Source organism: Macaca mulatta, chromosome 7, assembly GCF_049350105.2.
Source record: "Macaca mulatta isolate MMU2019108-1 chromosome 7, T2T-MMU8v2.0, whole genome shotgun sequence".
Classification (NCBI taxonomy): Eukaryota; Metazoa; Chordata; class Mammalia; order Primates; family Cercopithecidae; genus Macaca; species Macaca mulatta.
In genome coordinates this window covers 28,295,742-28,319,840 of record NC_133412.1, presented here as the reverse complement: position 1 = coordinate 28,319,840, position 24,099 = coordinate 28,295,742, and the positions used below count along the sequence as shown (strand labels likewise).

Genomic DNA, 24,099 nt, shown 5'->3' with positions numbered 1-24,099 from the left:
GCAAAAATTAGCTGGGTATGGTGGCGGGCGCCTGTAATCCCAGTTACTTGGAAGGCTGAGGCAGAAGAATTGCTTGAACCCGGCAGAGGTTGCAGTGAGCCCAGACTGCACCACTGCACTCCAGCCTGGGCGACAAGAGCGAAACTCTGTCTCCAAAAAAAAAAAAAAAAAACAGTACATCCTTAATGATTCCAATTATATGATGTTCTAGAACAAGTAAAACACATCTATAGGAGAAAAAAAAACACAGAACAGTAGCTGCCTTGCAGCAGGGTGATGATGGAGCACAGGGACTGACTGGGAAGGGACAAGAGGAGGTTACTGGGGTAATGGAAATGCTTCACAGCTTGATACGGTTGTGGGTTACAAAGGCATATCCACTTGATGAGGTTAAGCAGTTAAGATTTGTGCATTTCAATGTAGGCGAATAAAAGAACTATAAAAATAATCTAGTGGGGGCAGGAAGTGAGTATGATAAGAATGGCAGAATGCTGATAGTTGTTGAAGCTGGATAATGGTACATGGGTTCATTATGTCACTGTTTATTTTGTATGTATTTGAAATTTTTATAATAAAAAAGTTTACAAAATTATTGCAGTTCAGGTCTTTCCAATTATACCACTTTTATTCATGGTGGCAGCTATCACAGGACATATTAAAGATATTCAATGTTCTAATCATCTTCAACAAAATCTGAATCAATAAAAAGGCAACATTTGAGAAACCAATTAATTATAAATGATGTTTTATCTATAAAAACCTAGGAATTTCTAAGTTCCAAAATAGACATTTTCTATGTCTGTAAATGAAGACTGGTCCAGTAACAGAGTACAAAATCATTTTATCTTTCCCATAATTCACAATAACTATTTACCCCTGTAAACCATTAATCATTCAACTAAAATAAGAAAATAAATTCGAATACCTTGATAACTATCACTAACAGGACCAGCTTGTTCCAGTCACTGGTTTTGTCCTTGCCTTCATTAAATTATTTGGTAGAGATCAAATGCCTCCCCCTGAGAATGTACATGCCTTGCCTCTGCTCCTTTCTACTTGTCATATAAGGAGTGGAGGAGATGTGCAATTAAAATATTTCTAAGCACTTTCACTGAAACACAATTAACCTCTGGGCTCTCGTCTCTCCATTTGGCACATAATCTGCCAGATCCTATCAAGGAAAAATTTCCTGAAGTCAGCCATTTAGTGGCATTGGCAATGTAATGTTTTGGGGAAGGAAAAGTACTCATCCACTTAGGAAAAGAGTTTTAAATAACTAACGGAAATTGATTCCCTCCCTTGGAAAAAGGCCCACAATCTGGCTGCAACTGCTTACAAGGACCCACTATTTTTTCAGCATTAAAGATGCTCCAGGAAGCTCATATGCTCCACATCATCTGTACTTTCTGCACAACCAGGCCCATCTTCTCTGTATCCGCAATGTTTATAAGTTCTCAGGATTCTCTGGGATTCACCTTTTGGGTGTTTTCCTACCATGTACCTATCATAAAAATTTTTGTGTGTGATGCATATGAAACACATTTCCTTTTAAGTAATTCCTTTCTGCTGCTTTATCCCAGAGGGCCTGTTCTTTCCCAACTTTCCTGACGTTATTGATCTTATTAACGTGTAGTTGTCCCTCCCTTTATCATAGTGCCTACTTTTTAGAAGAAATAAGTGATGCTGATTTAGCTAGTAAGTCTGCCTTATCATATTCATTAGTTCCCTATTTTTAACTGCCCCAATTAGATGTCTACTACTTTCTGTCCTAGAACAAGTTTTTAGAACAATAAAACTTTATGAACTAATTAATACAGAAAAGTATCCCTCCTCCAAGTCATAATTTCTATCTGTAATAACATTGCATTTGCAGAGAGATCTCTTAAATGGCATGACATGTTCTTATAAGAGAGTATTCAGGCTGGAAGGGTCTCATGAAGATATCATGTTTCCTCTCTCCCACCTGGTACAAACTGGCATAGGCTATTTTCACTGGAACCCCTTTCTGTTAACTTAAATATTTAAACTGGATCAGATCACATTTCTTTACTTCTGGGAGGGTCACAGAATTACTAATATAAATCCCTGGATATTATCTGGTCCCAGGTCACTTATTTTGAGTGGACAGGTCTCCTTAGTTATTCATTCAATAGATGAATGGCTGTTATTGAGTGCCTATTGTGTCAGGCAAAAGAGACACAAAAACTTACACATAAGAAAAAGAGAGGACACAAACTACTAATATCATAAATGAAAGAGGGGACATCACTCTAGAGCCGATGAACATTAAGAAGATAATCAAGGAACACTATGAATAACTCTATGCCCACAAATTTGATAACCTAAAGGAAGTGGACCATTCCTTGAAAGACACAATCTGCCAAAACTCACACACACACAAAAACTATCTGAATAGGCTTATCTTTATGAACGAGTTGAATCAATAATTAAGAAACTTCCAAAACAGAAAGCACCAGGCCCAAGTGGGTTCACAGATGTTTCTACCAAAAGAAGAAATTATAGCAGCTCTCTTCCAGGAGATAACTACAGATGAAATACTTCTTAACTCGTTCTATGAGGTCAGAATTACCTTAATGCCAAAACTAGACAAAGATATTACAAGGAAAAAAATATATAGACTAGTCTCTCATAAATATAGATGTATAAAACCTCAACAAAACATTAGCAAATCAAATCCAACAATATAAAATAAGAATTATACACCACAACCAAGTAGGACTTATCTCACGTCTGTAATCCCAGCACTTTCAAAGGCCAAGGCAGGCAGATCGCTTGGGGTCAGGAGTTCAAGACCAGCCTGGCCAACATGGTGAAACCCCATCTCTACTAAAAATACAAAAACAAATTAGCAGGGCATGGTGGCATGCACCTGTAGTCCCAGCTACTTGCAAGGCTGAGACAGAATTGCTTGAACCTGTAAGGTGGAGGTTGCAGTGAGCTGAGCTTGTACCACTGCACTCCAGCCTAGATGACAGAGCGAGACACTGTCTCAAAAAAAAAAAAAAAAAAAAAAAAAATCACAATTAATGGATGTAATCCATCATGTCATCAGGCTAAGGAAGAATAATCAAAAGATCATACTGATACGGAAAAAAAAAGGCTGACAGGTCAGGTGCGGTGGCTCACACCTGTAATCTCAGCACTTTGGGAGGCCGAGGCAGGTGGATCGAGGTCAGGAGTTCGAGACCAGCCTGACCAATATGGTGAAACCTCATCTATATTGAAAATACAAAAATTAGCTGGGCATGGTGGAGTGTGCCTGAAATCCCAGCTACTCAGGAGGCTGAGGCAGAGAATCACTTGAACCTGGGAGGCAGAGGTTGCAGTGAACCGAGATGACAGCCTGGGCGACAGAGTGAGACTACGTCTCAAAAAATAAAAATAAAAAAGCAGCTGACAAAATCCAACACCCGTTCGTGATTAAAATCTCAGTAAATCAGGAATAGAGAGAACTTCCTCACCTTGATAAAGAATCTCTACAAAAATCCTACAGCTATCATCATATTTAATGGTGAGAAACTAGAAGCTTTCCCACTAAGATCAGGAGGAAGAGAAGAATATCTCCTCTCACCACTGCTTTTCAACATTATACTAGAAATACTGGTGAATTTAGTAAGGCAACAAAGGAAATAAAAGGTACACTGATTGGGCAGGAAGAAATAAAAGTCTCTTTGATTAAAGATGTCTCTTCTACCCAATTTGATCTTTAGATTCAATGCAATCCCAATAAAAACCCAAGCAAGTTATTTTGTACCTATCTATAAACTACATTTAATCTGAAGCAGCAAAAGACCCAGAAGAGCCAACATAATATTGAAGGAGAACAAAGTTGGAAGACTGACACTACCTGACTTACAGACTTACTATAAAGCTAGAATAATCATGGCAGTGTAGCACTGGCAAAAGACAAAAATAGATGAGTGGAAGAGAACAGAGAGCCCAGAAATGGATCCACATAAATATAGTCAACTGATTTGACTGATACGGTTTGGATGCTTATCCCCTCCAAATCTCATGTTTAAATGTGATTCCCAATGTTGGAGGTGGGGCCTGGTGGGAAGTAATTGGATCATGGGGCAGATCCCACATGAATGGCTTAGCACCATCCCCTTGGTGATAAGTCAGTTCTTGCTCAGTTAGTTCACATGAGGTCTGTTTGTTTAAAAGAGTCTGGGACCTCCCTCCTCTCTCTCTTGCTCCCTTCCTCACCATGAGACACCACCTGCTCTCCCTTTGCCTTCCACCATGATTGTAAGCCTTCCTGAGGCCTCACCAGAAGCAAATGCTAGCACTGTGCTTCCTGTACAGCCTGCAGAACCATAAGCCAATTAAACATCTTTTCTTTATAAATTACCCAGCCTCGGGTATTTCTTTAGAGTAACGTAAAAACAGAGTAACACATTGACAAAGAAGCAGGCAATATAATGGAGAAAAGATGGTCTTTTCAAGAAATGGTGCTGGAACAACTGGACATCACATGCAAAAAAAAAAAACAACAACAAACTAACAAAAAAAATGAATCTAGACATAGACCTTACACCTTGCACAAAAATTGATTCAAAATGGATCATATACCTAAAAGTAAAATGCAAAACTATCCAAGAAGCTAACACAGGAGAAAAATCTAGATAACCTTGGGTTTAGCAATGACTTTTAGATATAACATCAAGGCATAATCCATAAAAGAAACATTTAATAAGCTGAACTTCACTAAAATTAAAAATCTCTGCTCTGCAAAAGACACTATCAAGAGGGTGAAAAGGTAAACCACAGACCAGAAGAAAATATTTGCAAAAGATACATCTGACAAGAGAATGTTACCAAAAATATAGACAGAACTCAATCAGAAAACTTTGCAAAAGACACTATCAACAGAGTGAAAAGATAAATCACAGACCAGAAGAAAATATTTGCAAAAGATACATCTGACAAGAGAATGTTACCAAAAATATAGATAGAACTCAAACAATCAGAAAACTTGATTTAAAAATGGGCTAAAGCCCTTAACAGGCATCTCACACACATACACACACAGAAATAGACAGATGGCAACAAAGCATATGAAAAGATGCTCAACACCATATGTCATCAGGGAAATGCAAATTACAATGAGATATCACTACACACCTATTAGAATGGCCAAAATCCAGAACCCTGACACCACCAAATGCTGGCAAGGACGTGGAGCAACAGGAATTCTCATTCTTTGCTGGCAGGAATGCAAAATAGTACAGCCACTTTGGAAGACAATTTGGCAGTTTCTCACAGAACTAAACATACTCTTAACATAGGATCCAGCAATCATGCTCCTTGGTATTTGCCCAAAGGAGTTAAAGACATGTCTATACAAAAATCTGTATACAATGTTTATAGCAGTTTTATTCACAATTGCCACAACTTGGAAGCAACCACGTCTTTCAGTAAGTGAATCGATTAAAAAAGCTGTGGTATACACAATGAATTTTTCAATGCTAAAAAGTAAGCCATGAAAAGATATACAGGAAACTTAAAATGCATATTAACTAAGTGAGAACAATCTAAAACTTGTTCTACTAACAATCTACTACTATATGATTCCAATGATACGATATTCTAGAAATGGCAGAACTATGGAGATAGTAAAAAACATCAGTGGTTACCAGGGGTTGGGGGCAGGAGGGCGGAAGGGATAAGCAGGCAGAGCACAGAGGATTTCTACTACAGTGAACACACTCTGTATGATACTACACTGGTGGATTCATGTCATTATACATTTGTCTAAACGCACAGAATGTACATCAGGAGTGAACACTAATGTAAAACATTTGGTGATAACAATATGTCAAGGTAGGCTCACGAATTATAACAAATATAACACTTCGGTAGGGGATACTCATGATGGGGCAGTCTATCCATGTATGTGGCAGGATGGAATATATGGGAAACCTCTGTTCTTCTCAATTTTGCTTGAACCTGAAACTGCTCAAAAAAAGTCTTAAAAAATAGTCAAAAAAAAAAAAAAAAAAAAAAACTATACACACAGAGGGAGTTCCTAAGCACAAAAATCTCAGTCTCCCATTATGTATACACTAAACCAGTAACTACCATGCAATCATTAACCCTAGCCCATAGGACTGCAGGCCACCCCTCCCTTCAACAGCTCCCTTCTTTTCAATTACTATAGTGAGTGTGGTGCATTTAAACTTCCTTTTTTGACCTCAGTGCTTCAGGGTTTTTTTTTCTTCTTATACATTGTAGCCAACAAGAGACACAAATCAGTGGGATTTAAACTCCATTTCTGATCTAGCTTTGTGTTTTAGGATACATGAGGCAGAGATGGCCAGCACACTCAGATTCTTTGGTCACAAAATTTCTAATTGATTTGCTGTGTTTCTGGCATCTTCAGACGTCTATAAAGGAAGGGCATGATGGTCAGCCTAAGGTGAAAGCAGGGGATATGGACAGGCATCCTGAGAATCAATCTATGCTGTAACTTGTCTGAAGCCCACAAAGTTCTCTCTGACCATCACATTGAAACAGAAATATCAATATCTTTACTTTTAACCAATTAGACAAGATTCTTTGGGGCCTGTAATGAATAAATCATTCTTTTCATCCCATTCCAATTGCTCCTGCTCTTTTTAGCTAATGTCTACCAAATTATTGTTTAAATAATATTACTTACTATTCAGCTACTTAGTTAATAAAGAACATATAGACCAAAAAAAAGTACAGATCACTTTGTATTTATTACATTACTGAACTTTTTCAAATGACAGAATTCAACTCCAAAATAAAGTAATAAATGTCTATTAAATAATTATTCACTTGCATTTTTCTCTCCTAAAATTTTTAACACAGCAAAACATCTTAAAGACATGTGAATAGATTCAGTGCACTCTCAGTGGCTCACAATCATGAGGCAAATACCACATTTATCTGTAAAAATACAAGATAAACAGATCAATATTTTAAAATATTGCTGACATAAAAGGAAAAAATAAAATACTACACTTTTACCACAATTATTTTGGTAGATGATAGAACGTTGTTTAAAATAATGCTCCTCTATAGGACACCCGCTGTGCTTGGCATACTTGGCACATTAGCAGTTGGTAACTGCTCAGCTTCCATCTGCAGTTTCTCTAGCAGGACCCTTACTCAGGCCCACATTCAAACCCTGAGCTCTGATCTGCCTGCCTCCACAGGGACTATTCTGGTACCCTTCCTCCTCCATCTACTCTTAAGGCTTTTCTGTCTTCCCTTCTATTCCCCCAGATTCACACTTGCTGCCATCTCCATTTTCAGCAAAGATGCCTGGCACAAAACTCACAAAGCTGAGCATCTCCTCCATAGCTCTTACCCCAGATGTTGTCCCTTCACTGACTAAATTATAACTATTAGGTAAAGAGAATGAGTCTACCCACAAAAATAAATCAGGCCGGGCACAGTGGCTCATGCCTGTAATCCCAGCACTTTGGGAGGCTGAGGCAGGCAGATCACCTAAGGTCGGGAGTTCGAGACCAGCCTGACCAACATGGAGAAACCCCGTCTCTACTAAAAATACAAAAAAATTAGCTGGGTGTGGTGGCGCATGCCTGTAATCCCAGCTACTAGGGAAGCTGAGGCAGGAGAATCACTTGAACCTGGGAGGCGGAGGTTGCAGTGAGCCAAGATTGCACCATTGCACTCCAGCCTGGGCAACAAGAGTGAAACTCCGTCTCAAACAAAACAAAACAAAACAAAACAAAACAAAACTCCCTACTTTATAACACATCTCCTGCAATGCAAAAATAAAGGCTGGTGTGATGCCTGATTTACAACTTAAAACATTCAATGAGTTTAGACAGAATATATACTGCTCTGAAGTTCCTTAAAATCTATTCTTCTATTATTGTTGTTTGTTTCTAAAATCATAAAAATATAAAAACTGTAAACATTCTACTAAACATTTCAGTAGAAACCCTGTTACCCTACTTTTTATTTAGTAGGTCAGAAAGAACAAAAGTGACACCACGTTCCTTTGGGCAGACCCAAAATCATGCTCCCAGCCCTAAATCTACCATTACATGTCTCCCATCCATTAGGCAGCTCTGTATGCCAAGCATGTCTCTCACAACAACTGCAGCTACCACTCATGAATACACCCTGTAACCAGGCAGCAGATCTCCCTGGTAGTTGTCCATGTGCTCTCAGCATCTTACCTACTGCTCCACACTCGACCTAGCCTCAGTAACTAGGCAAACATAGGGAAGTAAGGACACAAAAAACTGGAGCACCTTCTTTGTGACATGCTGCATTCCTTTGCAAAGTGAGAAGGCACTTCCTCTCTGTCAGAGTCACAGCAGAATTAGGTAAGGGGCGAGGGATGCTGCTGACAGAGGTAGGAATAAGGAGGAAGCTGATAAGGCTAGCTACCAGTGTTCACCGCACCCCTGGAGTCAGCACACTCCTTTCATCATGACACTGCTGAGAGCCTGGGGATGAATCTGATCTATTCAAAAGGAGGAACCTATTATGCAAGAAATTCCAGTCACTTATTACTCTTGTAGCAAGGTTTCACTGTATGTTTTTAAAAGAATAAAAGTAACAAGATGTTATATATTTTTTAATGAATAACTTAAAAATTGAGAAAGAAAATACTGCTTTTATTTTTAGGGAAGAATACTCTTGACACAAATGACTAATGAAATCTATTAGCTCTGGGGAATCCCCTTAGCTTCTTTATCAGCCATGATTAATGAGATAAACCTAAAATCAGAATTCCTGACCTGGGTGATTAACAGTACCAATTAACCAGAGTATTAACTGCAATGACTTAAAATAGTCTCCATGGTGAAGTGTCAGAAAAGGTGAAATAATATTTTCCACAGCACCATAAGATTTTATAAAATACTATTTCAGTTAATGTACAACCTCAAGATTTTGGTCCATCATTCATATATAGGCTTAACCTCTTTTACTGATAATAGTTCTGACAGAGGCCACACAGGCATAACTATAACATGAAAATGATACATTTTACTGAAAAACCTGTATGTTATACTTAGACAGTCTCTGCTTCAGCTATATCCATTGAGTACTAGCGGATTCAAAGGCCAGGAAAAGATCATTTTGCCATTTATACTCTAATCACAAATTTTAATTTGCCAAAAGGATCTAAATGGTAACTGACTAAAATATTTGGGTAACTAAAAAGCCATTTTTGTATCTGTTTGCTTTGTTACTGTGTGCTCTTATGGGTTTTGTTTCTATATGATATTTTGAAAATGGCTCTGAGTTTTCAAAATAAGAATAGAGTGATTTACTTTGAATTTTAAAATAAATCCAAGTGGAAAACAGACAAATTTTATAGCCAAATTATCTGGAATTATGTGTAACAGTTATCTATAATAAAAAATATACCACAGATTGGATCCCCTCAATATCCAGCATGCTCATGGATCTCCTACAACTGTTAGTGTGTGCTATGCCAACTTAGTTCAACACTGATCTAAGCCAAACATAATCGAAAGTATTGACTTGCCTACCAAAAAACATAACTGCATTCCAAAGCCAAATATGAATTAAGTTTGAGATTATCAATTTCATGTCTCCCTTTCATTTAATGCAGAAAACTGAGACTTGGCTTTATTAAAAATTAGCTAGCACTAGAGTAAATGTGCTATAAAATTATTTATAACAAAATAAATATTTTCAGTCCCTCTACACACTAAGTGATATATAAATCATTAGCAGTTTATAACATTAGCTTAGGTCACTTTTTGAGGAACCTAAACATACTGTACAATCCTGAGTTAAAAGTTAGGGATACAGTTTTGGGGATCCTTCTTGACCAGGAATCATAAAGAAAACATATAAACCACACTTGTAATAATCCCCATTTTCATTAGACGTACCATGAGTCCTTTTTACTTTGGTAAATAAGTTTATCTATGTAAACCATTGATCTTGATGGAGTAAAATTTAGCAGAGCTTCTGCTAGGATCCCTCCATCACCTTTTGACACTGATACAGTAAATAGTCAGGAAGAGTAGAGCAGGAGGATCTGAACCACAGGGCTAATACATCTGCATAAACTCGGCAATGCAGTAAGCAGGGGATGGATGGGAGCAGCTGACAGGCCAATAGCCCTTCATTGCCTACAACAAAACAAAAGTGAAAAATGATTTAATGCAAAAGGACTTAAACAGACATTTCTCCAAGAAAATACACAAATGGCTAATAAGCACATGAAAAGATACCCAGTATCACTAATCACCAAGGAAACTGCAAATTGAAACCACAATGAGATACTACACTTCATACCCATTAGGATGGCTAATATTAAAGAAAAAAAACAGGTAATAACAAGTGTTGATGAAGATGTGGAGAAACTGGAACCCCAGTACGTTGCTGGTGGGAATATAAAATGATGCAGTTGCTGTGAAAATGCTATGGTGGTTTCTCAAAAAATTAAATCTAGGCCAGGCACAGTAGTTCATGCCTGTAATCCCAGCACTTTGGGAGGCTGAGGCAGGCAGATTACTTAAGCTCAGGAGTTCTAGACCTGGCTGGGCAATATGGTGAAACCCCGTCTCTACTAAAAAATACAAAAAATTAGCTGAGCATGGTGCCACACACCAGTAATCCCAGCTACTCGGGAGGCTGAGGCATAAGAATAGCTTGCATGGAAGGTGGAGGTTGCAGTGAGCTCAGATCGCACACTGCACTAAAGCATGGGCAACAAAGTGAGGCTCTGTCTCAAAAAAAAAAAAATTACATCTATAATTATCATGTATATAATCTACTAATTCTACTTCTGGGTATATAACCAAATAAAGAACAGAAAGTAGGGACACAAACAGGTATTTGTATAACCCTGTTCATAGCAGCATTACTCACAATAGCCAAAAGGTGGAAGTAACCCAAGTATCCATTTACAGATGAATGGATAAACAAAATGTATCACATTAAAATTCAGACACATTCTACAATATGGATCAACCTTGAAGATATTATGCTCAGTGAAATAAGCCAGATATAAAAGGACGAGTATTGTATGATTCCACATTATATAAGGTACCTAACATAGTCAAGTTCATAGAGACAAGAGGTAAAATGGTAGTTGCCAAGAGGTAGAGAGGAAGGGGAAAGGCTGAGTTAGTGTTTAATGGGTATAGTGTTCCAGCTGAGGAAGATAAAAAAGTTCTGAAGACAGATGATGGTGATAGTTGCACAACAGTGTATATATACTTAATGCCATTTAACTACATGTTTAAAAATTGTTAAAATGGTATATTTTATATATGTGTATTTTCCAATAAAAAATTATTTAATACAGTCTGAAAAGCACATTCATCGGAAAGACAGTCATAATAGGAAATAAAGCTCTAAGAAATCTGATACTTGTAAGAGTTAATTTGTGCTCCAATTATAAGAAAGCTCCTATAAACACAGAATAGCCTTTTCATAACTCTACAAACCTATAATTTCAATAATATGGAGTCTTAGTTTCTGTTGCAGAGTCTTTAGTGCAGAAGGAAGTGCAGCTTGAGATTCTGACATTTTTACATTTTGTTTCACATCATTGGCGAAGGATAACCAGAGTTTCCCAAAGTCTTCACTTGAGATTTTTAATGGTCTGAAAATAATTTTTAAAATTAGATATATGTCAAAAACAGTGAAATGATTCTAAATAAACAAATTTCAAATGCCTCGTGAGAATAAAACATAATCATTGTAAATTTGGGTCCCATAAGATTTATGTCTTTAAAGCAAATACGCTAAAAATGGTTAGTATCATCCTCCAACCTGATGAAAATACTGAAAGCAGGTATATTATTAAATTTAAAATATCATTTCAATAAATCACTCAGTTCTCTCTCTTTCTACTAGTCATTCCAGTAAGATTTTACCAAGTAATTTCATAAACCATTCAAATATAATACAGAACTTTTCTTTCATGTCTACTTTGAATTTGGGGATAATGGGATACTCTATCAAAGCTATGAAAAAGAACATGAATACAAAGATTTAGCACCCTAAGTAAATTAGACCAAAAGAAAGAACTTTAACAAATATATTTTTTAAATCGTTCAGGAGACTAAAGATCAAATAGTTAATACTGGATATATCTGGGGATAGGATTACAAAGAACTTTTATATTCTACTTATATTTTTCTGTAGCATTTAAGTTTTATAATAAGTATCTATTGATTTGATAATCAAGAAAGATATCTTAAAAATACAGAGGATTTTATTAATACACACAGAACAACGGTCTGTGTTAAATATACTGTGATTCTTCTGATTACTAAGGTTCGCCATGGGATACACCTCCACAATCACACAACATAAGTTTTTTGAAGGCTGGATTTTATCCTATCAGCACCACAGGCATACAGTACTCTAACAGACTGACAGTTATGTTATTACTAAAAGACTTGAAAGAATGGGCAAAGCTGGGCATGGTAGCCCTTGCCCCTAATCCCAGCAGTTTGGGAGGCCAAGGCAGACAGATTGCTTGAGCCCAAGAGTTTGAGACTAGCCTCAGCAACATGGCAAAACTCTGTCTCTACAAAAAACACAAAAATTAGCTGGCATGGTGGCACATTCCTGTAGTCCCAGCTACTCAGGAGCCTGAGGTGGGAGGATCACTTGAGCCTGGGAGGTCAAGGCTGCAGTGAACCATAGTGTGGCACTGCACTCCAGCCTGGGTGACACAGCAAGACCCTGTCTCAAAAAAAAAAAAGAATGATGAACAAAAGTTAGAGCATTGTATTGTAACAGAAGTGACATGTGGAGGTTAAGAATATATATAGAGATATTCATTGGTATTCTGTATTCTGGGTTCAGGCAGCCTTCATATTTTTAATGTTCAAAAACAGTACATTTATAAAACAAAATTAGAGCAGGTAAGATATTGTTTTCAATTATTTTGGTAACACTGCACGGTGCCTAGTATAATGGCAAAAACTGCATGTTTAATAAAAGTTTAATAACTATGTCAAGCAATTTTCTTACATATCTCTAAAGCTTAACAAACAGATTTTATGAAATAATCGAATAAAATACAAACGAGAGAAACTTTCAAAAGCCATGCAGAATCTTTGGAGTTATTTAGTTTAAATAATACTTTTTCTCACAAGTTTTTCCAGGTCACCAACTCCAACCTAAATCAGGTCTCTCACTATAATCCCTCATTGTACCACTTATTTTCTCTTCATAGCACAATTCATAATTACATACATATGTATGTAATTGCACCACGTCTCCTCCATAGACTAGAAATTCCTCTAAGGTAGGAACTGTGTGTAGTTTTTAACTGTTACACTCCCTAGCACCCAGCATAGTGCCTCCATCCACAGAAGAGGTCTAAAAATAGTTGGTGAATGAACAACTTGAATTAACATTTCACAAAACATTTACCTAATGAAATCTAATAGTGATAAGTTTACAGAAAATTCCAGCTGAGCAGAATGAGTATCCATCATATGATAACTAATAAAACCAGAAAGAATTTCTTCTGTAAAAGGTTTTTCTATCTGCACACTATATTGAAAGCTTCTGGTACTTTCTGCTTCCGTTACAGGCAAACAGCATCCAGGTTGCTCAGTGACCTGCAAATAAAAGTAATAAAAGTGTTGAAGAAGGAAGGGATCAATACAGACTATTATATGACTACCAATTTTCTATTTAAGTGGTACAAATCATACTAATGTGGGAAGTTAATAACAAACTACATTATGAAGATGACTGACAATTTCACTTGAGAAAAATTCACTAGAACAGATAATGAAATAATAATTGTACACAGGTCAAAATTATGTTAACAAATGGCATTACAGTTAAAACTCTGTAAATGTCCTGGCTGGCCCTAAGTTTTTAAAGATAGGAGAGTTTTAAAATAATTTTTAAAAGAATTTAAATATAAATACAAATACAGGTGTCATCTATTCTCATTCTCTACCCTCAAGCTCTGGTGGTAGAGTTAAAGCAACTGGGAAGGGTTTGGTCTGTTTTTTTAAGTTCCACAGGTTATTTTTTTATTTTTTATTTTTTGAGATGGAGTCTCACTCTGTCACCCAGGCTGGAGTCCAATGGTGCAATCTTGGCTCACTGCAACCTCCACCTCCCAGGTTCAAGTGATTCTCCTGCCTTAGCCTCCCGAGTAGCTAGGATTACAGGTGTGCACCACCACGCCCAGCTAATTTTTGTATTTTTAGTAGACACGGGGCTTCACCATGTTGGTCAGGCTGGTCTCAAACTCCTGACCTCGTGATCTGCCCACCTCAACTTCCCAAAGTGCTGCGATTACAGGTGTCAGCCACCGCACCCGGCCCAACAGGTGATTGTAAAGCACATCTAGTATCAGGAACTTTTGCTCTGGTCAGTGGCACAGACAATATCCCATTCAACACATTCTAGCTCATAGAAGAAACTGGGCCAGTTTTGTGGAAGATAAATATACTAGTCAAATCTCATTACAACTTCACCAAGGACATCATCCATACAATAATGCAATTAAACATACTTCCAGCAATCACAATGGCAATCTGTCAGAGCTAGGGAAGAAAGAGAACTGATGTCTGAGCACTCAGTATATAAAAATAAATTGGTGACAGAAAGAAGTAAACAGTATACACATTTATTCTTCAATATCCTTACTCCTTAATCTTCCACTTTGCTAAATAATTTGAGAATTTCGTTTTAGTGTTTATGACAAAAGTGAACCAGACATTTAAAGAGCGCAGGAAAAGAGAACACAAAATACACACTGAAAATAAAACAATAATACCTTTAAATTTTACCTTGAAATTTTCCGCAGGAAAAATTTCTAGGTTAGCACTTTTCAATTCCAAACCACTCTTATTAGTGACTGACCAGACCATCAATAAACAATCATCTTTCCAAATTTTATAAGAAGACACTGATATGGTTTCATTATTACAGATTTCCATAGCATTTGAGTGTATGTATTCAGTAGTTTCTTCCAAAAAAGATGAAGCTAAAGAGCTTTCCTTGGCAACTGAGGCTGCAGTAGATTGAGGAGGGTGAAAAATTTCCATGCTGTTATCAGCAAACAATGAAGGTGTAGACAGACTGCAATTTGAGAATTTCTCAACCAAGGGCAGTTCTGTGAGTGACTCAGAATCCAAAAGTTCCGAATTGAGAGAAAATGTCTTTAATTCTTTGTCTCCTCTATCGTGCAAAGTATTCAAGTAATAGTCATCTTCATATGCCACATTTGACAAAGAACTAAAGGAAGAACAGGTCATATTATGAGTACTGGTTGTTTCGCCACTTTTAGCTTCCTTGACTTTTGATTTCCTCCTGAACTTGTGAGAGACAGTATCTGCTTTTCCCAGCTGCAAAAATAAAACATCATAATATAAAAAGAAATCATTCTACTAGTCATGAGTTTTAAACATTCATCTATAATTTCAACTTGGCAATATAACAATTTGCTGAGGTTCTAACTACAAAGAATAAATTTGCAAAGAATCAGAGATAAATAAAATGTTAAACCCTAAAATTCTGACAGCTATATAACTTTGAACTGTTAGCTAAATCTTGTTTCTCATTAAAAAACGCATGGAATCAGAAAAAGAAATAAGGTCAAAAAGTCAGTCATGAACAAAAAACTTGTTAGATTTCAGAATACTAGCATATAAAACTGAACAAATTAAAAAACAGTGAGAAAACTAGCCATTTTTTGAGTTGCCATAGTTGTTCTGTATAAGCCTAAGTTACTCTTGAATGCAGGGATGACCCAACCTCGTTTTAGTCATCTATAATAATCATGATTTCGTGGCCTGTGAGTTAGTAAGCAGGAAAGAAAGAAAAACTGATTTTATCTCAAGAATTAACTGGCAGCAGCTGACTGGAACACTCAGCAGGAAAGAATTCAATAACTGACTAGTGATGTTTGCCACACATTCAGGAGACAGAATGGCAAACTTGTCATTGTTGGTCTAAACTTTCTGAAGAATGTTCTGTGAATCTATGTAAGAGGAGTGATGGTTCAAGTGTTCCCTTGCCTCACAAAGTTCTATTTAGAATCAGTGCAGCAGACTGGCACTACTCTCCACCTCCACCCCCCGGGGTGCTTTGATACTACACAGCATCCTTTACATGATTCTAGTTGACCAGAATTCTAGTTCCCTTTTCATATCTTCTCTGTCACTCTCCTCAAGTCCCAACACCTTCTTCCAACTCTGAACGGATGATTTTTGTCTCCTACCTCCAGTTCAGAAGTCACCAAACAAGAACTAACATTTTATTAACACAAAAACAAGGGGGCACAAAAACTACTGTAGTTATTTTCAATAGTTACTAATAACTGTTAAATAGTAGTTATTTTCAGTAGTTATGGGACTCAAGTTAGATGTATATTAGAGAGCAGGCATGGTGGCTCACATCTGTAATCCCAGCACTTTGGGAGGCTGAGGCAGGTGGATCACTTGAGGCCAGGAGTTCGAGACCAGCTTGGCCAACATGGTGAAACCCCATCTCTACCAAAAAAAAAAAAAATTAGCCAGGTGTGGTGGCGCATGCCTGTAATCCCAGTTACTCAGGAGACTTAAGTGGGAGAATTGCTTGAACCTGGGAGGAAAGGTTGCAGTGAGCTGAGATTGTGACAATGCACTCCAGCCTGGGCAATACAGCAAGATTCTGTCTTTAAAAAAAAACGAGAAAAAAAAAAAAAACAGATGTATATTAGACTGCTTGTTACTGTCCCCTGGGTCACCGATGCTCTCTGCATTTTTTTTTTTTTTTGGTCTATGTTTCATTTTGGATAGTTTCTATTACTTTGTCTTCAAGCTTAATGATCTTTTCTTCTGCACTGTCAATCGGCTAGTATTCAGAAGCTATACAGGCCAGAAGACACTGTAGCGACATCTTTGTTTAAATGCTTGAAGAAAAGAAACAGTTTAGCACAGCATACTCAGAAAAAAAATGTCTTAAAAATGAAGGTGAGGCCGGGCATGGTGGCTCACGCCTGTAATCCTAGCACTTTGGGAGGCCAAGGGAGGAGAATCACTTGAAGTCGGGAGTTTGAGACCAGCCTGGCCAACATGGTGAAGCCCGTCTCTACTAAAAATACAAAAATTAGCCGGACTTGGTGGCACATGCCTGTAATCCCAGCTACTGGGGAGGCTGAGACAGGAGAATTGCTTGAACCTGAGAGGCAGAGGTTGCGGTGAGCCAAGATTATGCCATTGCACTCCAACCTGGGTAACAGAGTAAGACTGTCTCAAAAAAAAAGGTGAAATAAGAAGCCAAAGGTGAAAAAAAAAAACAAACCTTGGCCTTTCTAAAGTGATGTAAAAAATTAATTCAAAATGGATCACAGACCTAAAAATAAAAGCTAGTTAAAATGAAATACATCAATAGAATCTTGATGTATGTAACTGAGAACGCTAACGTAAGAAAAATCAGCAGGGAACAGGATTCCTGGAGAAAAACAGCCACCCAAAATGAGGCATGACACAGAAAGAGCACATTCAGTTAGTCCCAATCCTGTCTGTTTTGCCCCAGTATCAGAGGAAGGGTCGGGGCTGAGAAGTGAGAGGATACATGCTAATTTTATGTCATCATTAACTGTTCCTCCTTCTTTATGACGCATCTACATTACAACACAATTCCTCACAGAATTCAGGGTCTCATAAAACAGAGAAATACACTGCTTTTTCTACTCTTCAGTGACAGCTGGGTGAGAATGAGGGGGAAGTATAAGAGGTAAGCCAAAAAGGATTTAGCATCATTAATAGAAAAAACATCATAACAACATTTCTGATTTCAAACTCGCCACAAAAAAAACCTAATATCACCCTGAATGTTCTCCTGAGGAAAAAATCTACCTGAAAGTTATGCACTTGTTAAATAGGCAGCAATGAGGTTCACAAATCAGGGCTCCAAGAGCCTGGGTGTAATCTGACTTTGGTGTGTTCCTCCTAGAGCATTCCACTGGTACCCTCTCATCACAGCCTACCAGGACAACTCAAAAATCCAAGATCAGTCACTTTACTGCTGATCTGCAAATGTCAACTCAGAAAATATTAAGATACATTAATTATTAATATTTTTAGGCTGAATCTGTTTTTTCTTAAGAGAGAATATCAAGTCTGACAGAAACAGGATCTAGACTGGTGAGTCTAGAAAAGAAAGAGACAAAGATAAAGAGTACATAGTATGGTATACCATCTGGCCTGGTACTGAAAGGAATGAAGGGGAAATTTCACCATGGGAGGAGGAGGTTGAAAGAGCTGGGATGTCACTCTAATGAAAATTTTGTACAAGGTGGGTTCATTAGCCACCAAAAGGAGGATACATTACATGGTATTCTCAGATGCTCAAAAATAGCACCTGTCCTTCACTCCAACTTGTCATTCTTTTACTATGAAAATAATTTCTCAGTATAAAAAATTTAAAAATCATAATCTTAATATCTGAATATAATTATCATTTTTGTATAATTCCTTTCAGCCTTAGGTATAAACAAGGTATAAATAAAACTTTATACTCTGTACTTTTTGTTTAATACATCATTTAAGTATATTTTCATTTTACAAAGCAATATTATTGATCATTCTTAGAGCTGAATAATGTTCTGGGAGAATACAATTTATGTAATACAATTTTGAGGAGTACTTTTTACGAAGATAGACCAACTTTGTTGAACAATTATCATCATCCCCCTTCCCTTTGAGAACTGCCCCATCCACCCACAGGGGTGAGAGTCGCCGTGGTCATACCTGTAACTATTTGGAGCCTGACCCTTGTCCACTGACTGGGTTACAGAGAACACCTGACTCAAGTTGAGCCAACTGCATTTTCTCTTTCAGGAATATAAAAGGTGTGTCATTAGTGGTTCTGCAGCTGGGTAATGATGGTGAGTAAGAACTGGGGAAGCCACTTCTCACCATACAAATAGATGACAGCCAGGAGCTTTTATAGAGCCAGTTTTTTTGTACAGACAGACAACAACGATTCTTAGAGGAATGGAACTGATTACTTACCAGGTTGACTGTACTTTCTGATCCTAGCCCAACAAATAATGATGATGCCAGCAGCTGCTTTTCTTTCTCCTCTTTAGATTGGGTAAGAACTTGAGATTGATCCTTTTTTGTTATAGCTTGATCTACATTCTCCATTATACTCTCTTGAGGAATAGGCAGAGCTCCACTTTCATCACCAGTTTTGCTTTCCTTCTTGGGAAGATAGCCTTCTTTCCCCCACAATTTCTTTATACCTTCCAGCTTCAAGCTATTTGTCCTAAGGAGGTTGATAATAAAATCAAGTCAATTTAAATAACTGCTAATAGTTACTTTCTTGAGGCATTCTTTCAAAACATATCAATGCCCATGGCCTTTTAAAAACAACTGCCACATTATATTCTGCACGCCAGAAGTAAAACCTCGATCTCTAGATTTTATTTTAGTTATAGCCAACATCTCTCCACCCTCTAGTCAAAGGATTTGATTTAAGGCTGCAGAACTCTAGACTTAGTTAAAATTTCACAGCATTTAATTTTCACTTAATTGCTTAAGTTATACAAAAATAGAACTACTGTAAATCAGTTTCTTTCTTCCACTGACTTTTCAAAAATACCTTTAATTCTGATGGGTTAAAGATGAGAAATGATTCAAATTTCTTAGCAATATGAAGGAATTAAACCTATATAAATTCATTAAGTAAAATCCTGTTAAAAGCAAAAACATCACTCAAATGTACTCCTATGTATAAATTTACATTGTATTTTTTCTTTAATTTTACAACCCAGGAGACATAAATTCAAGTTGCCGTGAATACATGCTCCCCATAAATTTACTTTAATCCAAAAGGTTTTTCTCACTATGCATACTCGCGACATTTCCAACTATTATTAAGTGTACTTTTATCAAAATGCAATGAAGTTTTATCTATAAAAGAAAAAAAGTAAGATTTTAGGAAAAAGCCTGAGGCTGACGAATTTTTACACCCAAGTTGAAAAAGAATTAAGGTGTTATTTAGGAGCCAGGTGTCCTACCCAAAAAGCCTAAACAAGGCATCTAGGCAGTAAGTCCAGGGCCAAATTTAGAATCCTAATGTTGTCACAAACGTTGCAGTCGTGAATCTAGAGTGACTAATAAGCGCAGGCTAAAATAGCCAAGGATCATCTCTATTATTCTCATATAAGAGCTCTGTGTCCATTAATTAGTTTGATTGTGGTAATCATTTCACAAGGTATATCAAAACATCACATAGCACGCCTTAAATACATACCACTGACCCTTGAAAAATGGAGATGGTTGGCGCACTGACTCTTTGCATTGTCAAAAATCCATGTGTAACTTCTGACTCCTGCAAAACTTAACCACTAATAGCCTACTGTTGACTGGAGCCTTACTAATAATATAAACAGTCGATTAATACAAAGACTAGTATCTATATATATTTTATGTATTCCTGACAATCTTATTGTTTCTTAATTTTTTGATATTCCTAGGGTACACAGTTTGTTGGAAAGTTTTTTCAAATTATCTCAGATCTGAAAAACTTTTTCCAACATATTTACTGAAGAAATCTGTGTACTAAGTGGACCCACACAGTTTAACCCATATTGTTCAAGGGTCAGCTATACAATGTTTATTTAGCAATTATATCTCAATAACACTGGAGTTTAAAAAAAAAAAAAAATGTGCCCTTGGCACTTGACTCATTTAAGCATCTCTGTCATGGTCCAAAATGGCATTTAAAAAAAATCATTTTTACTACAAGATGAGTTGATCATGAAATGAACAAAAAGGAAGACTCAGAAATATTTCTATTAATTATTATTAGTATTGAAATTGTTGGAATCATGATCAATGTGATTTTGAGCCCAAAACAAAGCAAAAGCAGGTAATTACACTTCATACTGAGTGAAGAATTAATGCTATTAAGAAGTAAGTAGCTAAAGGAAAAATTGAATGTTAATTTAAAATGCCCTAAAGGGAACTGGTTCATTCCTTCTCAATGATTTTTGCTGCTGAGTATCCCTTTACAAATATCTTCATTTCCCCCTTTCTTCCTCCAGGTTCTAAAAGAGTTTTCTAAAAAAAAAAAAAAAAGTTATACAATAAACCTCTTAGACAAAAATTGGTTGTACTTGCCATAAGCAGATCCCAAGTGGTCACGGGAACCACAAAAATAACCCCTAACATTTCTAGAACAGAATTCTCAAAAGAAGCACCTCTAGGGAATTTGTGAATATCCACAAGAGTATTATAGTATCTGTATACTCCCTTTAACCAAAATATTACCTTTATTCACAAAAAAAAAGGAGAACAAGTCCCTTAATTTTACTAATAAATGATTTAAATAGTAGTTTAACAACAACAACAACAAAAGGCAGATGTGGAGGACAATGGGCTGCTCCATCCGGATCCCTCTTCAATGAAGGACTGTTGACCAGCTGTTGGGAGTGCTGTCAGCTCTCAGCCTCTTCAGGGATTGCCTGAGCTGCAGAGGGCTACTTCACCCAAGATCACGCCCCTTCCAAGGCAGCCTACATCCAGTGATGGATGAATGGAAATATAAAGTCCTTGCCATCCATCGTGGTTCAACTCAGGACAACTCTGAAGGGTCTTTCCAGCTCCATAGCTCCCCATGGTGTCAGCGGAGGTTGTCACTGGCAATGCATTGCATCTTAACTTCTGCCCAAACCTGCTTCTTTTTCCTTCCTTCTATAGATGTTGATCCCAATGAGACTCCTAATTATTCTGCATACTAAATGCCATCACAGAATGTGTTTCCCAGGGAACTCAATCCACAACTGGCAAAAAGGGGCAGGAGGTACAAAAGGAGCCTAAAAGGAGCCTCAAACTATTTTAAAGATTTTTCTTATTTATTTCATCTGCATACATAGTTATGATCAACACAAATATTCTGTTATGCATATATACAGATCATCTAAAAAGTGGGAAAATATGGCCAGGTGCAGTAGCTCACACCTGTAATGCCAGCACTGATGCTGAGGCAGGCAGATCACTTGAGCCCAGGAGTTCAATACCAGCCTGGCCAACTTGGCGAAACCCAGCCTCTACTAAAAACATAAAAATTAGCCAGGCGTGGTGGCAGGCGTCTGTAATCCCAGCTACTTGGGAGGCTGAGGCACAAGAACCCAGGAGAACCCACCAGAACCCAGGAGGTGGAGAATGCAGTAAGCCAAGATCACACCACTGCACTCCAGTCTGGGTGACAGAACGAGACTTGTCTCAAATGATAAATAAATAAATAAATAAATAGGAAAATACATAAGAAAGCAACATAAGGCCATTTCATACACAGAATATGCTTCTTAATGATATGAAACACTAGAAAAAGAATATTTTTAAACATGAGTCATCTTTGCCCGGATTTTGACAATACTATTATATCATACATGGTTTTCTACAGTGTGTCCTTGTATTATTTTTATTCAGACCATTCAAACATAGATGTAAATTCAGACCAAGTAACTAAGCTTCAAAAGATTAGGGTTGTACTTTAACTCAGCTCTAGGAATTCCCCTTTGAGATAGGGTGCTCCAGGTAAGAAATTATAAATTAGGTTTGCTACTACTTTATTCTCAGGTTTTCAGGGACTGTAAAAGAGCAACTGTCTTCCCTCTACGATGATTCACCTTGCCAATTACTATGTTCCTCTTCTGAAATAATGTGTGAGCTGAGGTCCTCTTTGGAAACAAATTTTAAATTCATCCCTCATCTTCCATTTCACAATAATACAGCATATATTATATAATTGCTTAGCAGTTTTGCCAAATGTCATTTCTCTGAGGGTAGTAGATGTATATGTACAGTATTTACAAGGCCCTGCCACAGCCCCCAGATCCTAGTTCAGTACTATAGTAACAGATGCTGTCACCTGTTGTGCAGGTAAAAGTGTGTTTTCCTGTTGTGCAGCAAAACCCTGGGTTTGAAGGGTTCCTGTCTCTTTCCCTTGTCCCTTTGGTCCCTGTTTGGGACACTTAATTGCTGTCACCTCCACCATCAAATGCCCACAAACAATATCTGCTCCCCATGTTTGGAATACCAAAATTAAATATCTGGGAAAGAAAATAAGGAGGTTAACAGAGAAGGAAAAACAAAAGGATAAGAAGAAGAATTTGAATTCATGCCATTTCATTCAACATATGCTACATTCCTCATGATCTATTATTAGTATCTTTCTTCCAATAAATACTTGTAACCATTTCACTGAACAACTGACAAATGTAACAATGAACATAAAATGACTGACTTCTTAATAAATACAGAACTCAAAATTCAAATGTCATCCTTCAAAGTTATCACTTTTGAGATTTTATCACATTTATTCCAACAATGCGGCCATTACTTAAAACATTTTTAACTCTATTAGATGCAGCTTCTTCTCAAACAAGAAAGCCATTTCCTTACTTTACTGTCACATCAGAATATTGACCAAAATTATTCAGATTGATCATGAATATTATTTGGTAAACTCACCTCTTGGGTAATGAAGACAATGATGGTAATGACAATCCTTATTAATATCAGCAACTACCATTTATCAATCACTATGAACTGGGCTGTACTATGTACTTTACACATGTCATCTCATTTTATTCACTTAATTATGTTTCTAAAGGTAACTTAATTATGTTTCCAAAATCAAAATAAACCTTACAATGAAATTCAGCTCCAAATAAAACATTTAAACAAACGCATCACCAATTTTCAAGGTGGCTGGAAAGAAACTCTGAAAGCATTTTGAGCAAAGTATACAGCTTCCTCAGGTGACTACCGATGGTCCCTGACTTATAATAGTTCAACTTAATGATTTTTTTGGCTTTACAATGGTGTGAAAGCAATAGAGTTTAGTAGAAACCACACTTCAAATTTTGAACTTTTATCTTTTCCCAGGCTAGCAATGTGATAGGATATTCTCTTGCAATGCAGAGATAATAATGAGCTAATAAAATAATAAATAGGCTGGGCACGGTGGCTCATGCTTGTAATCCCAGCACTTTGAGAGGCCGAGGTGGGTGGATCACATGAGGCCAGTAGTTTGAGACCAGCCTAGCTAACATGGTGAAATCCCATCTCTACTAAAAACAAAAAATTAGCTCGG

At 37.1% G+C, this 24,099-nt stretch overlaps 1 protein-coding gene across 2 annotated transcripts in view; it reads right to left on the bottom strand.

Moving 5' to 3' along the window:
* Positions 1–6,730: 6,730 nt before the first annotated feature.
* The window catches only part of AP4E1 (adaptor related protein complex 4 subunit epsilon 1), an 89,508-nt gene continuing 72,139 nt past the window's right edge, over positions 6,731–24,099 (bottom strand). The window contains exons 17-22 of one of the 2 annotated variants that reach the window (XR_013395579.1): positions 19,005–19,260; positions 14,793–15,350; positions 13,411–13,601; positions 11,466–11,623; positions 9,900–10,142; positions 6,731–6,939 (exon numbers count right to left, since the gene is read on the bottom strand). Coding sequence is in view for 1 of the 2 variants with exons in the window: in XM_015142239.3 (XP_014997725.3) it covers positions 9,982–10,142; positions 11,466–11,623; positions 13,411–13,601; positions 14,793–15,350; positions 19,005–19,260 (1,324 nt within the window). In the remaining variant the exon portion in view is untranslated. Of the gene's footprint in view, positions 10,143–11,465; positions 11,624–13,410; positions 13,602–14,792; positions 15,351–19,004; positions 19,261–24,099 lie in introns of both variants that reach the window. The other variant, XM_015142239.3, reaches the window with a different exon arrangement.